Raw genomic sequence first — 14389 nt, forward strand, 5'->3', positions numbered from 1 at the left:
ACCATGCTCAGGTGCCCTACACCTGATGTCACAAGTGAAGTGCAGGGCATGTAGAGATGTGGCAGCTCATGTGCAATTGGTAGCCTTAAAGTGTGCTGCTGGTTGTGCAGCGGCAAGAGAGGCAGGCTGTTACCATTGATGACTGACAGTTAGAATGAGCCTGTTGGGATTGACTGGGCTACTGAGTACTCCACGGGGGACTCAGCCAACCCCTGTCCAAAGCAGGACATGAGGACCTCCGGCAGGCTTGAATTCACCCCACAACTCCAGGACTCACTTGCCTTGGGTTTTCTTTTGCAATATGGTTTGTCATCCTATCCAAGAAAAAATGATCACATGGTGTCATATTGAAGCCAGGTGATTGACAGGCAGCCAACATCCCACAAATCTAAGTGGCCACTGGGGTTGCCAGAACATAGGAATCCGTCTACCGGTTGGATCCACAACAAGCCTAATCCGGTGGGAATTTGGAATTTTAATTGCATATAAATTCTTCTTCCAGTGTTTTTTCTTATTTGAAGCCTGCTGAAAGAAAAATAAGCACTTTACAATCCAGGGATATTTGGAGATTCCATTCTTTACAGCCTAGCTGGGGGTTTTTTCCCCAGCTGATGAGCAGAAGGCAACATTTTTATTTTTAAAGTATTTTTACCCCTCTCTTCAGTTGGAAAAAAGGTTCCCATAGCATAGTGAAATATCAGTAATACGACAGTCCTTGTCCTCAGACTCACAGTCTAAAAGACACAACAAGAGAGGAGAATAGATCAGGGGCAAAAGTCAGACATTTCTTAAGTCTGCTAGATCAATCCAAAGGCCCATCTAGTCCAATGAAAAACCAGCAAGCGTGTTTCAAACACAAGGGTGTTCTCCTCTGCTTTGGTTTCCAGCAGCTGATAGCCAGAAGCATTGCTGCATTGTGGTCAGTAGCCTTCAATAGTCTTCCTCTCCGCCTAATGAGGAAACATGTTTGAAATGCTATGATCCTGCTACAGGGCAGATGGGGCCTTAATTGCTTAGGTATTATATATCTGGTTCTTTCCCAACACAGATATACCCCAACTATAGATTTAAGAGTCCCCCCCCCCCCTTATGGGTCAACATGATTATCTTTACTTTGAGCCTTTTCCTGGGCTCTACTGTTAAAGATGAAAATACTGATTATGGGATGTTGCGGGTGGTGAGTGGGTGGGTGGGTGGACTCTAACAGTCCTGTCAATCTGTGTATGCCAGTTATCGGTTGCTGGTAATGCTTAAAGTAGAAATCTGCTTGTGTAATGCTTGGGAGCAGCTGGGTGGGAGTGCTTTTACGAAAGCCACCAGAGTGTTTTCACAAAACAAAGGCTATATCTGTTTTGGTTTAACTTGGGAGCACTTTAGGAGAAGTTATTTTTGATTCCCGTCAGCTTTTGTGCTGCAGAGTGGAACCCCGACCTGATTTCGCTCCATCTTTTATGCAAGCCTCGTTTCCCTCTCCAGCTGCCACTAATGCTCTGCGGCGATGAGCGAAAGGTTAATGTGCTGCAAAAGTAACTGTGATAATCCTGGGCTGTAATTTACCCTATTTACTGTATCAATACGAATTAATACTCAGATGAGTTAAACAGAACAGGAAATGTCTGGATGAGCAGCATATATTTCTCTCTGTGTGTGCCTCTCGTCTCTCCTTCCCTCCCATCAACAGACCCTCATTTAATTAGGCACCACAGCAGCTGTAGGAGGTGCTTCCCTTTTGCCATTTTGTGCAAACCTTGATTTTTTTTTATTAAAAAAAAGCTTTAGAGAGCAGTGATTCAGGAGGTAAAAACAGCAGGACTTTGGGTGTTATTTATAAACTCTGTGCCGGAAACTATTTCAAGGTCTGCAGCAGGGTAACTCAAGCACCATTTACTTTACCCAGTAATTTCAAGCGCAGAGGCTCAGTGACAGAGCTAATGGCACCGTTGCCCCACTGGAACCACATTAACTTCTTGATCATTTTGGCTCAAATTGACAAAAAAACCCAAAATGAAACAAAAATTCTCAGTGTTGTCTGCTGCCAAAGGCACCAATTGGCTCACTTAATCCTACGGAATGGTGCTAGCTTTAGATGTTGCGGCGTCTGAAGCGAAAAATTGAAATGTCACACACACTCCACACACATTTGGCCTTAAAAAATAATAATTGGTGGTGAGCCATAACTCTTCCAATAAATAAATAAATAAATAAGCCACTTTTCCAGGTCTCTGTCCGACTAAGGCATATTCTAAGGAGCACTGCCAAAATTAAGTTCATTAGGTGGTGTTCAATTCAGTCCTACTCAGAGTAGACCCATTGAAATTAATGGCTCTAAGTTAGGATATGGCCACAATCTTGTTTTCTGAGCACCAACTGCATTTCTAGTGCCGAGTTTTTACTCCCTGTTAGAATGATAGAATAGAATCATAGAGTTGGAAGAGACCACAAGGGCCATCGAGTCCAACCCCCTGCCAAGCACTGATCATGTGATGTTATCCAAAAAGCATATGTATCCTGTACTTTGTTATGAAATACTACTACAGTCAAACCTCGGTTGTCAAACATAATCCATTCCGGAAGACCGTTCGACTTCTGAAACATTCAACAACCAAAAACTGAAAGCAGAAGCCTCAATACAATAGGGAAACTCAAAACAGAAGCCGCGTAGCACGTTCGGCTTCCAGAAATCGTTTGAAAACTGGAGCAGTTACTTCCGGGTTTTTGGCATTTTGGAGCCAAAACATTCCAAAACAGAGGTGTTCAGGAACTGATGTTTGACTGTATTTGATGCCTTGTTTCTCCAACCAGCTTCACATCTGTTGGAGTCCTTAAACCATTCCTAATTCATCTCTAGCCAAGGTGTGAACACCTTCGCATAGAGCAAAGGCATCCCAGCCAGTGGAAGTTGGGCAGCTTCTGACAAGACTGGGCTATGATTTCCTTGTTTTCTTGTGGCCCCAACTCCTTGGAACCTCTTATTGCAAAGAGTTAAAAGGAATTTGAGAGAGGGAGGCAGATAGAGGGACGGGTGGGGTGGGGTTTACAAAATGGTCCATTGGTCCAATTATTCTTGGCCTTTCTCTAATTAGTATGGTAGTTTAGCAAGATGTGCTCGAAGATAAATGCCAAGCACTTTATAGCTCTCTGCCCTGCTGGAATGCTATTGATGGAGATGGAGTATAAGGAGTTCAGAGTAAGCCAAGTAGGGAATACTCTGTACAACCTGCGGGTCTCATGAAGCAATGACCTTTTTTTGAACACAAGCAAGTTACTACTTCATTAGGGGTGCAAGAGAAATTCAACTGAGTGTGTGTTTAATCTGTCATTCACCTTATCCTAAACAATATGAGAACATTATTTGGTTGGAGAACTGCCTCACAAAATTCTGATAAGTGAAAATAAAAACAGATACTTGACATGCCATAGAATCATGAAACTGGAGAATTGTAGAGTTGGAAGGGACCCTAAGGATCGTCTAGTCCAATGCAATGCAGGAATATGCAGTTGTCCCATACAGGGATCGAACCTGCAACCTTGGCATTATCAGCACAACACACTAGCCAACACAGCTATTCTAGAAGGATATGAATATGCACTTCCCTGGAGATCCAGAATGCACTTGTTTGTTATACTTAAAACTTGCTCTTCATTGCAGATGCCCTTTGCTTCATTGAGATGATGAAGCTTTGATTTATTAATGGATGCTCTGTATCTCTCCTCTCCAGGGGTGTGTGTGTGTGTGTATGTGTCATTCCATGCCTAGCCTACTAATCCTGTGCTTGTAGTGCTGCCTTAACATGTAAGTACAAAACAATGATGAGAAAGGGCAAGCCAGTTCTTTTGCACTTTAAAAAGGGCTCCTAAATATATCCTTTAGAGTACAGTTGTCAATGACTGTTCCCTTTAAAGTGGAGGAGGCGTATTGTATACCTTCCTTTGTAACTAAAAAAGAAAGAGCACTCTCCTCCAACTTCAGAAACCTAGTGGGCACACTCTGGCCTCTGCCATCAATGGTGGGAGCAAGGGCCTCTGGAAAGGTGATCCCTTGTCTACGCATGCGCGAGCGCCCAATCCCAGAAGTAACCTGTTCCAGTACTTCCAGGTTCAGCGCGGTGCGCAACCCGAAAACGCAAAACCTGAAGCGTCTGTAACCAGAGGTATGACTGTGCCAGACTTTCTGCAATAAGCAATGCAATAGAAAAATACAGTCAAAAGTGTGGAATAACACTTGTCTTGATGCACATCATCTACCTTCTCCCAAGCAAATCAGGACAGATGCTCGTTAAATAGCCAACGCAGTCTGATCTCCCTGCAAACAAATCAGGACAAATGCTCAATAAACTGGTTGTTTGGAAGTGCCCTGCCTTAGTATAAGGCAGCTTCCTGTATTTTGATGTTCCTATGTTTCTCCAGCGCCTAGGTGCTATAAATGCTTAATAAACAATACATATTATTGTTATAAAGTATGAGGATTGACCCTGTTTCATTCCCATGTTTGCACTTGAAGATGACTCTGACTGCTTTCCATCTGTTTGAAACTCATCTTCTGATTAAAGAAGCACTTTAAAGGGAGTCTCTTTTAATTCCCTCCCTGGCATTTCCTCCTCCTTTGAAGCTGATAAATGTCTAATTTCCCAGTCTTGCAGATGCGCTTAAGCTATGGAACCTTTAAGCTCCCATAAGGCTGTGGGGAGCTTACGCAACCTTTGGTCCTGACCACAATGTCATCCGTGAGACATGCCAAGTATTTCTTGGGTAGAAGCAAATTACGAACCGTTCTGTTTACTTATAGTAAGGAATGAATGCATTCCCCTGCCTCTTTCGGGTTCCATGAATTGAAACGTTTATTTTCCATAGATGGAAGTATTTTGTCCAGCAACACAATAAAGCCGCAACATCCCCATCACAAGAATGTATGCTGGTATATGAGCCATATACTCAATTTTTGTCATAATTGTGAGAGAGACATGGAGAGTAATTTACACTATGAAAACCACATCCTTGGAAACGATTTCATTTACTCCAGTGGGACAATTGTGAGTCGCTAGCTCTTGCATCAGGATAGACTGTGTATCTGTTGCCCAAATACACAGCTGAAGTACTTTGAACCCAATTCCTCACAGAACAGAGTGCTTCCAGGCATGGAGGAAAGATCTGGTGGCAGCCCCTTGAGCCTCATGTGATATGACTCTGGAAGATGCCCTGGCCAAGGGGGGAGGGCGACTTTGGGGGGAGTGTAGCTGCCACATGGAGGAAGAGCTGAAAATCTTCTGTACCCAAGCAGAAGACCACCCACAGTGTTTTGCAACCCACGTCTTAATTTTTTCAGGGTATACTTTAAATCTATTAACCTATACAGCACATAAACTTTTAATGGAGTGATCCATTACAAGAAAAAAAAAGCTGAGCACATTCTTTAATTCTAATTAAAGTTTAAATGTTATTTTATACAAAAACATAATTATTCTTATGAGGAGAACACCTGGCCAGCAGTTTGTTTGTGTAATTAAGCTGTGCCGTGGGTTTTCATAAAAGATGGGCTTTAGAAAGATTTTCTGCAAGTGCTTGACTGAACATGTATGTGTGGAATAGCACTTTAAGCAACGATTTCAGGAGAACTTGTACGATGGATTTGAAGCTTTATTTTGGAAGGAAACCCATGTAATCACCAGCAGCGATCAGAAAACTCTGTAGCTGGTTCTAGTGCTGATACCCGGGGCCTATGCTGCTCAACAGAGTCCAATTAAGCGCATGGATTGTATGTTGCCAACATGTGGGAGAAAATCTCCCTGCACAGATGCAAACAGGAGATGCAAGTTCATTAATCACAAATGTGCTGGGAAACAAAATATGGCTGCATCCCATAATCATTGGGCTCCTCTTCCCTTCCGCGTGAAGCCAATTGAAATAGTTAGTTTAGTTCACTGGATTTACGAATGGCTCCCCACAACAGAATGCCCCAAAGCAATTTGTAAGAATAAAATAATAATAATAATAATAATAATAATAATAATAATAATAATAATAATAATAATTTATTTATACCCCGCCCATCTGGCTGGGCCTCCCCAGCCACTCTGGGCGGCTTCTATAAAAACCAAAAATACAATAAAATATCACACGTTAAAAACTTCCCTGAACAGGGCTGCCTTAAATACAGTGATACAGTAGATATGTATACGCTAGTGGCTGCCTCCCCCCCCCCCCGCATGCCTGCACTGCTTGCCACCCCTATCCACTCCTTTGCCAACCACCCTTGAACCCACGACTGCCCCTCCTCACCCTACAGCTGTTCCCTCGCTACCCCGATTACCTGCCATTTGTCACGCTGCAGCTGGGGTGGCCGCTGCACTACAAAGCGTGATTACAGCCTTACAGTTTTATGTATATAGGAAGATAGACATAATGGAAAACAAAATAAGAGTCAAAACATCCAATCATCGGTGCTGCCCAGAGGCCTAGAATAACAAAACAAAACAAAATTGCCTGGCATTGGAACAAGAAAACGCTGGTGCCAAGTGGGCCTTCTTGGGGCCTCCATAGGCAAGGAACAATGGCAGAATTCTCTCATTATCATTCATTCATTCTCATTCTCAGACTGTTGAACGAAAAACGATGAATGGGTGGAGAATATAATACTAGGGAATTTTTAAGCTTTCAGGCAGGAGTGGTTAACCTTTTCACAGCCCGATGGCAACAATGGTGGCCACCCTTATCAAGACCACATGCCAGTAGTGGGTGTGGTCAGCTATGCGCATGCATACTTCCCTCATGCAGACCACGTGCCTGTACTTGGTTTCATTGTACTCACCACATGTACAATGCAAAAATGCACACATACAGCACATACACAGCATGCAGGCGCATGCTATCTCTCTCATGCAAATGCACGCACAATGCATTCACATGCATGCGCAATGGCAGCAAGTAAAACAATTTAAAACAGGAGGTTGGCATTAGGAGAACAAATTGCCCCTCCTACATTGGTCCCCTGTACCGTACTCCACATTCTTCAGGAGGGTCCCAAGACTCTAGACAGGCTTTTCAGGGGCCACAGGGGCCTACAGGGGGAATTAAGAAAATTTCCTTAATTTGTCTTAGTATCCGAGCCATTATTTTGAATATGTGCATATGAAACAAAAGCAGAGCCAGCCCACCTCCTTTGCCAAAGAACCACCTCACTGATCAGAATGTAAGTAAGCATTCTGTGAGAAGCATAATGTAAAGTGTCAAGCTTTTACTGATTTCACGAGAAATGCAATAAAAAGGACAGAAATTCAGTGGGGGTTTTGCAACCTAATGTTTGTTGTACAACATTTCATTTGTGCTACAAATAACTGAAAAAGAGAAGCCTTGATTTTTGCTGTCTCGTTTACTCCTACAAGTTTGAGAAAACTATGGGAAGTGTATTTAAAAGGGAAGACATAAAAAACCCAGACACCTTGGCTTAAAAGTTGTTTCATTCACCATACATTGTTTGTTAGTAGCTCACCTGGATTCAGTCAAAGCCAAGGTACAAGAAAATGTCAAAATGGTAAAATTCTCATAATAACAAAGTGACTTTTTTCCTCTTCGCAGCTGCCAGCTTGCGTGATGATCTCACTAGGTACTTTTGGTTTCATCATTCCCAAGGGGACACAATGACAGTTCAGGATCCTATCCAGATGAATCTCTGTGCTGCTCTTTGGACTGTGGTGTCCTATGTAATTGCTGACATGGATGAGAAGATACCAATGTAATTAAAAAAGAAGGAGGAGGGGAAAGATTGATCTTTTCCAGAGCAGACAAGGAATGCACGTGGCCTATTGCTGTGATGAAATCCTGTTTTTCCTTTAAAAGCTTGTGTCAAAGATGTTCTTTTAATTATGCAGCCCTGCTTCGATTTCCTGATGATTGTTTCCTGCTACGTATATTAAATTCTGTGATTTTTCTAGAGCTGCTCTGCTGTGCCACTCACAGCAGCTTTCGGTAAAACAGGTGAACCCATTACCTCCTGAGTAGTTTAAATAAATGTGTTGCATACAATTCTGACACACTTTCTGCTTAATATGCACTTTGGGGGGACTGAGAGAGAAGGAAGATAAATAAAGATGTTCAAAGAATCTTGAACTTGGATCTAGTTATGGGGAGAGGGGGAGGGGCCAGAGGCAAAAGTGGGTGGAGCAATGTATTCAAATGTACTGTAGGCTAATTCCTAACATGCACACCTCTCTGCCCTCCATTCAGGCCAGCAAGAGGCACGTTCAGAGTTCAAGGCCACATTCCAGCTAGGCAAGAATACTTGGGGTGTGAAGAAGGAATTATCCTGGGGAGAAATCCTAGGGCCAGAGACTGAGAGAGAGGACTGGGGGCCATATTTGGTGGTAAATACTTTGATTCAGGGCTTCACACTCTGCAGATACCCCCTTGAGGCATTCTAAATGGAGATGAACATCCGAGCTCTACACACCCCTTGCTATTCTCATTGTCCTTTGTGAGTTGGTAGGCAGCCGTCCGAAGTAGAGAGCCTTCTGTACTAATGGAGGTTCCTTGCAGATTTGAGAATTCAGAGTGGAACGCTGATGGGGTGGAACTCGTGCATTTGTCCCCAGTAGCAGTGGGCATGGTGGGGCAGCAGTACTCACCTGACCTCCTGACACCAGGGTCACGGTTACATAAAGGGAAAAAGAAAAGGAGAGGTGGAGCAGTCAGTGCAGTGTGAGCATGTTTCATTGCATTGCTCAGACCTCTCCACCACCTCTCCTCTCTCCTTCCTGTAAGTAGCAGCAGCTAAGCTCTCTAGAGGACCCAGTGGTGTAGCCTGGGTTGCCAGTGCCCAGGGTCACACAGAGAGGGTGGGAGGGAAACAGGTGGAGTATGCATGTTCATTCAACTGCCTGACAGCATCCACATCACCCAGGAGATCACAGCCACAGAGATAAGAAAAGAAGAGTCATTCCATTCTCTGAAGAGGTCACTTCTTGGTTCACATGGAGAAGCTGTTTTCAAAAGAGTCCAGCGATGAAAGCACACAGCTATATTGAAGCAGAACTGGATGTTGAAATTTTGCGCCCCTAACCAATTTTGCATCTGGCGTAACCATCCCACACACATTCCGAAATGAGAATGCTCAATGAGGGCTTAAGCATCAGGGCAAAACCTGACCCACTCACCTGTCGGCCAGTCAACAAAAGGCCAATTATTTTCCTGAAGCAACTTCAGCTTATTGGAGCAGGCGCAGCTAAGTCCTGAGCGTTCCCACTTGAAGCAAATCTGCAGTGTTCCAAGATGAGGGAACAGGTGAGGCGGGGAGAGAGCATGCTGGTAACTAAAAGTGGTAATTGGCTTCCCTCAGGAGCAAGTGACAATAGCAAACCCCTAAGAGAAGGAGAAGCACTCGGGTCATGCTGGAGAGAAAAGCACTCTGCCTAGTCCATTATCAACCACTCACCCCTGCAACGCAAATGACTGGAAAATACAGTAGGAAGAATGCATTAAGGTTTCAGGTTTAACTGCTAAGCAGGCTTGGGATTTGCAGCATCGAATGCCAGCCTGGCACACAGTTAGACCATCATCTCAGCTCAACTGTTAGCCTTGTTTTATGCTAACCAAACCATGGTTTCCTGAAGAATTTGCTAATGTACCCCTTGCCACTATATTGGTGGCCTTGGGTCTTGCTTATGCTGAGTGCAGGCTTTGGATATAGCATGCTAGCTACCCTAAATGAACTGAGTTTCCTATGGCAGAGAGAGAACACTAGAAAATGGTGGGATCTGTTTAACAGCCCATTTACTAATGCACAGGACAGACAAGCACAGAGCCAGTCAATTACAGCTCTCTGCACTGACTGTAGCCATTTCCTCCAAAGGGTCTTGGAACTGTTGCCAGTTCTAGGGTTGAGAGGGCCCTTAGCTGACAGGGGTGAGAGGCAGTGGTGCGACAACAGAAGCCCAAACAATGCCTGGCAATTGGATCTAGCCTTCATTAAGCTCTCCACTATGCTCCTGGGCATTATGGGAACTTTAAATGGCAGATAAGCCCAGTTGCTCATGGGCACTTGGAACATCAGGTTGGAATATTTTGGAAGGGAGAACCAAAGCAGGTGTCAACAGTGGCCCCTGCCAACATGTTGAGGGCCCTGGCCACTCCCCAGGAATGCCAGCTGTTGGGCCAGTCTCACTTGGAAAACAGAGAGTATAGACTCGGAGAAAACTGGCTTCAGAGCCACACTGACAGGGAAGGATGGATGGTCTTCATTTTAGCTAATTGGAACAACCAACTGCCCATGGTCCACCATCAATGGCAAGGCTATACATAAAGCCAAAAGGGAGTTTCAGTATGCACAACTAAAAGGCATGTTTCACAACAGTATACACCTGATCAGGTCATATAACAAAAGTGATCTTCTACATCAGTTTCTTGCCTGCATATTAAACTGTGCCTAAGGAGAAATGGGTCAAATCAGCTTAACTTGTACACGTGCAACCAATTACACTTGTCTAAGGCACCATACTGGATTGTGGTCTGGGACTACCTTTAGTTCAAAGGCTCTTTACTTACTGTATTCTCTCTCTCCTTCTCCCCATAAAAGAATATCATTCTGTTTTAGAGCTATCTGAATTTGAAACCATTTGAACACTGGCCATTTTGCATAATGATAAAATTGCATAATGGCAGGATGAGCTGTGGCCCAGGGCTGAGGGTCTGAAAGAGTGAATCACATGCATCAATGGGACAGGCACTTACACAGCAGAAATCCCGGGCCGTATATTTATTTATGCTTCATTCATAAAGATCTGAACCGCTTCCATTTACTGCCAGTGAATATCAAAGTGGATCTCAACATCTATATTCGCCTCATGAAATATACATCCCCTTCAACAGTACCCAAATGACTAATTTTCTGCTCTTTATTGATTAGCATAATAAAAATCTCATGACAACACAAGATAGAAACGTTACCATTAATCGCTGGTTGAAGTGAGCAGAGTTTCCCGCATAGAAATTAACGAAGCGCACGTCTCAATTCTCTCTGATGTATTGGAGGCATTCAAGACATTTCTTGAATCAGAAAGTGTTCCTGATGTGTTTGCAATCACTCCCTTCTAGAAGAATAAAATAAATTCCATTAAGAACGGTCGGGAACTGCTGCTGGCGAGTGGGGGGCAGCCCTTGTGTTGAACGCAAATTGAACCCAACCAGTGTCTCACTCCCAGGTTATTAAATATACATCAGCCCTGTGGAAATATTTCCCCCTATAATTAAGAACAGGAAAAAGTGCTTAAAGCAGGAGCGTTGTTAAGAGCGAGCCCAGGGGAGCTGAGTCTGAGTCTTCGTGATGGGCCCTCAATCTCCAGTCACTTCTTCCACTTTTAAAAAACTTAAGCAGGTACAGTATATATATTGTTTTTTTTCACTTTGTTCACAGGCTGGTTGAGCACACCAGAAAGTGCTGATGGGCAAATTAAAACATCAGCTGGTTGGGGGTCTTGCTGCACTGTGCTTTTGAGTTTCACCTCACCTAGCAAGTGGGGTCTTAATGGTGACCAACCCCCCATAAGACAAGTAATGGGGTCATTTGATTCAGTTCCCATTGGAAGGCAAACTTACTGAATTCCCACTTACTGAATGTGAGAAATACATTCGTCCTCCAAACATTGCCTTTCTTTCAATTTTAAATGTAGTCCTTCAGCTAAGCAAAGGTAAAGCTAACCACTCGGGTAAAGTGTTCATATGAATGTACATTAGTGCAGACCAGAGAGGAATGGCAGACCAAGTTGGTGGAATATGCAGAAATGGTGAGACTGACGGGAAGGATCAGAAACCAGGAAGATCAAGTATTTTTAAAAGATTGGAACAATTTGTTTAAAAGACCACTGCAGACAGTTTAAATCACTGGCAGGGATGCAATGACACTTGTAAAGTGAAATAAAATTTGGTAACTATGATTATATAATAGATGAATAATGGTAAAAGATGCAGGGAAAATGAAAAGGAATAATTATTATTTTAAATGGAACCCCTGGAGGGAAGGAAGGAGTCCGAAAGTTCGAAAGAACCTTTTTATTGTTATGTTTTGGAATGGTTAAAGTTATTGTGTATAAATTTATGTAAAACCAATAAAAAATTAAAAAGAAAGAAAGAATGTACATTAGTGAAAACAACATACAAAACCACTTTATATTAGGGGAGCTGCTTTGCAAAAATGTGTAAATTTGGCAAAATTGCATACAATTAAATCAGTATTGTGCTAAGCAGGTCACTCAATCAACACAAGCATTCTGCTTGCTTCATGGAGCAATCTGCCCTCCCCTCCCATGATGTTCCAAGGATTCTCTTGAATCTGCCCTCCAGGGCCAATTGGGGGGTTCTAGGACACATGGGGGGGACACGGGTGGCGCTGTGGGTTAAACCACAGCCTAGGACTTGCCGATCAGAAGGTCGGTGGTTTGAATCCCTGCGACGGGGTGAGCTCCCGTTGCTCGGTCCCTGCTCCTGCCAACCTAGCAGTTCAAAAGCACGTCAAAGTGCAAGTAGATAAATAGGTACCGCTCTGGCAGGAAGGTAAACGGTGTTTCCGTGCACTGCTCTGGTTCGCCAGAAGTGGCTTAGTCTTGCTGGCCACATGACCCGGAAGCTGTACGCCGGCTCCCTCAGCCAGTAAAGCGAGATGAGCGCTGCAACCCCAGAGTTTTCCGCGACTGGACCTAATGATCAGGAGTACCTTTACCTTTACCTTTAGGGCACATGGGGCAGGAGAGGGGGGGGAGCCCTATTGTCCTCACAGAAGACCTTGTGTGGGCTTCCACTTGTGGGATTCATTAGTTGAAACCAACTATCTGTGTATATTAGAAGAAATTCACAGTGAAATGCTGGTGAATTTTCACGAGGTCTTCCACAAAAAAAAATTCTCAAACTGTTGTGGAAATGTTGAAGAATCAAACTTAATAATGGAAAATTAGAAACTGATTCACCCATCTTAATCTGAAAGCAAAGCCAATGATTGGTAGGATAAAAGGGGGTGGGGAAAGTGTAGGGGCCAAGAGGAAAAGGAGTGGCCATGGGGTTGGGGAAAGCAGCACAGAAATGGGGCAGGAGTATTCACAGTGGGGAAGCATGCTGGGTGATGGTGGACTGGTCACTCCTTTGCAGCCTGGTCTACCTCATAGATTTGTTTTGAGAATAGACTGGGCACAAGGGAAAGTCATGAGCCGCCATGAACTCCAGAAAGGGGAAGGACAAGAATGCAAGGAAATAAAGAAATAATTTGGCGCTGGAAAGTTAACGTGGGTTTCCTTTCCCTGCGGTTTGTCCCGACCATCCAAAACTTGGAAAGAGAGGAGTCAGTTAATGACATGATCTTTCAGTCTTTCTTTTTTCTCAAATCTTTAGAAGAAGAATTTTATTATTACGGTTACAAACCAGTTCCGGCTCACTTACAGTATCAGGAAAATCATAAAACACAAGAATACATTGAATTGCAATTAGGTAAGATCTTTATATCTCTAAGTGGTATGTGCCCGCCTCTTAACACTGGCAGATGTTTTCTGGAAAGTAATCCGTACGCCTAATTCCTTGATGACATAATGCACATTGTGTGCATAGCTTTCTTATTTGCTCTTTGAAGCCTTTCCAGCCTCCATGGGTGTGGTCTTGCAACCACTCTCACTCGAGACTGTGAAATAAGCAATCATTTTATTAGCCCTTGCAAACTAGCCCAAATCACGTGTAACATTGAAGGCTTCCACCGCCCAATGAATTACCTGAGCTGGTTTGGTAGAAGAGAACTGACTCGTATTACAGAGGCTTCAACTCTCGATTTTTTAGTCCTGAAACTAATACCTTAACTTGGATAAATTGCAGAGAGACTTGGGTGAAAGTCAAATGCTGTGGGGAACTATGGTATTATACCACTTTTGCCATAACTTGGGGGAAATGTATTTGTAGCCTGAATTTGTGGGGAAGTGATTCTTCAAACAGCTCTTGTTTATTCACAGGCCAGAACAGAACTGAACTGAAGGGTTCAGCCAGCCTGCTTATATAGAGCTCCACTAGAACACAACAGTAACCATTTTCTGTAACTATCCAATCACTGAACATGACTTTCAATCCCTTATTTGCATATGTGGACCTGAGCTATCTACAGTATCCCCCTGCTGGCCCAGGGTGAGAACCTCAGTACATAACAGTGTGCAAGTGGCTTTGCCTTCACAGTGTATTTTGCATTTTCTTCCAGGGAATATTTTAAACTTATTTATCTTCATGGCGATTTCTTTTTTTCTTTTTTTGACAGGGATGAGGAATGGAGAATTTCCATAGGCAGGCTTATATTTTGGTCAGATTCCAACTGCACAACATCATAGTGTGTGGGAAGTTTTTACTAGTTCCAGTAGTGTGTGACCATTATCAGTCAGAC

The 14389-nt window shown here is 43.5% G+C and overlaps 1 protein-coding gene across 3 annotated transcripts in view; it reads left to right on the top strand.

Annotated features, from left to right (window-relative positions):
* CPQ (carboxypeptidase Q) overlaps window positions 1-8019 on the top strand; it is a 165256-nt gene extending 157237 nt beyond the window's left edge. For all 3 annotated transcript variants that reach the window (XM_082235761.1, XM_082235760.1, XM_082235762.1), the window contains one exon: window positions 7573-8019. In XM_082235761.1, coding sequence (XP_082091887.1) covers window positions 7573-7733 — 161 coding nt within the window. In that variant the 3' untranslated portion in view covers window positions 7734-8019. The remainder of the gene's footprint in view (window positions 1-7572) is intronic.
* The last annotated feature ends 6370 nt before the right edge of the window (window positions 8020-14389 follow it).

Source organism: Podarcis vaucheri (assembly GCF_965113315.1).
Source record: "Podarcis vaucheri genome assembly, chromosome: 8".
NCBI lineage: Eukaryota > Metazoa > Chordata > Lepidosauria > Squamata > Lacertidae > Podarcis > Podarcis vaucheri.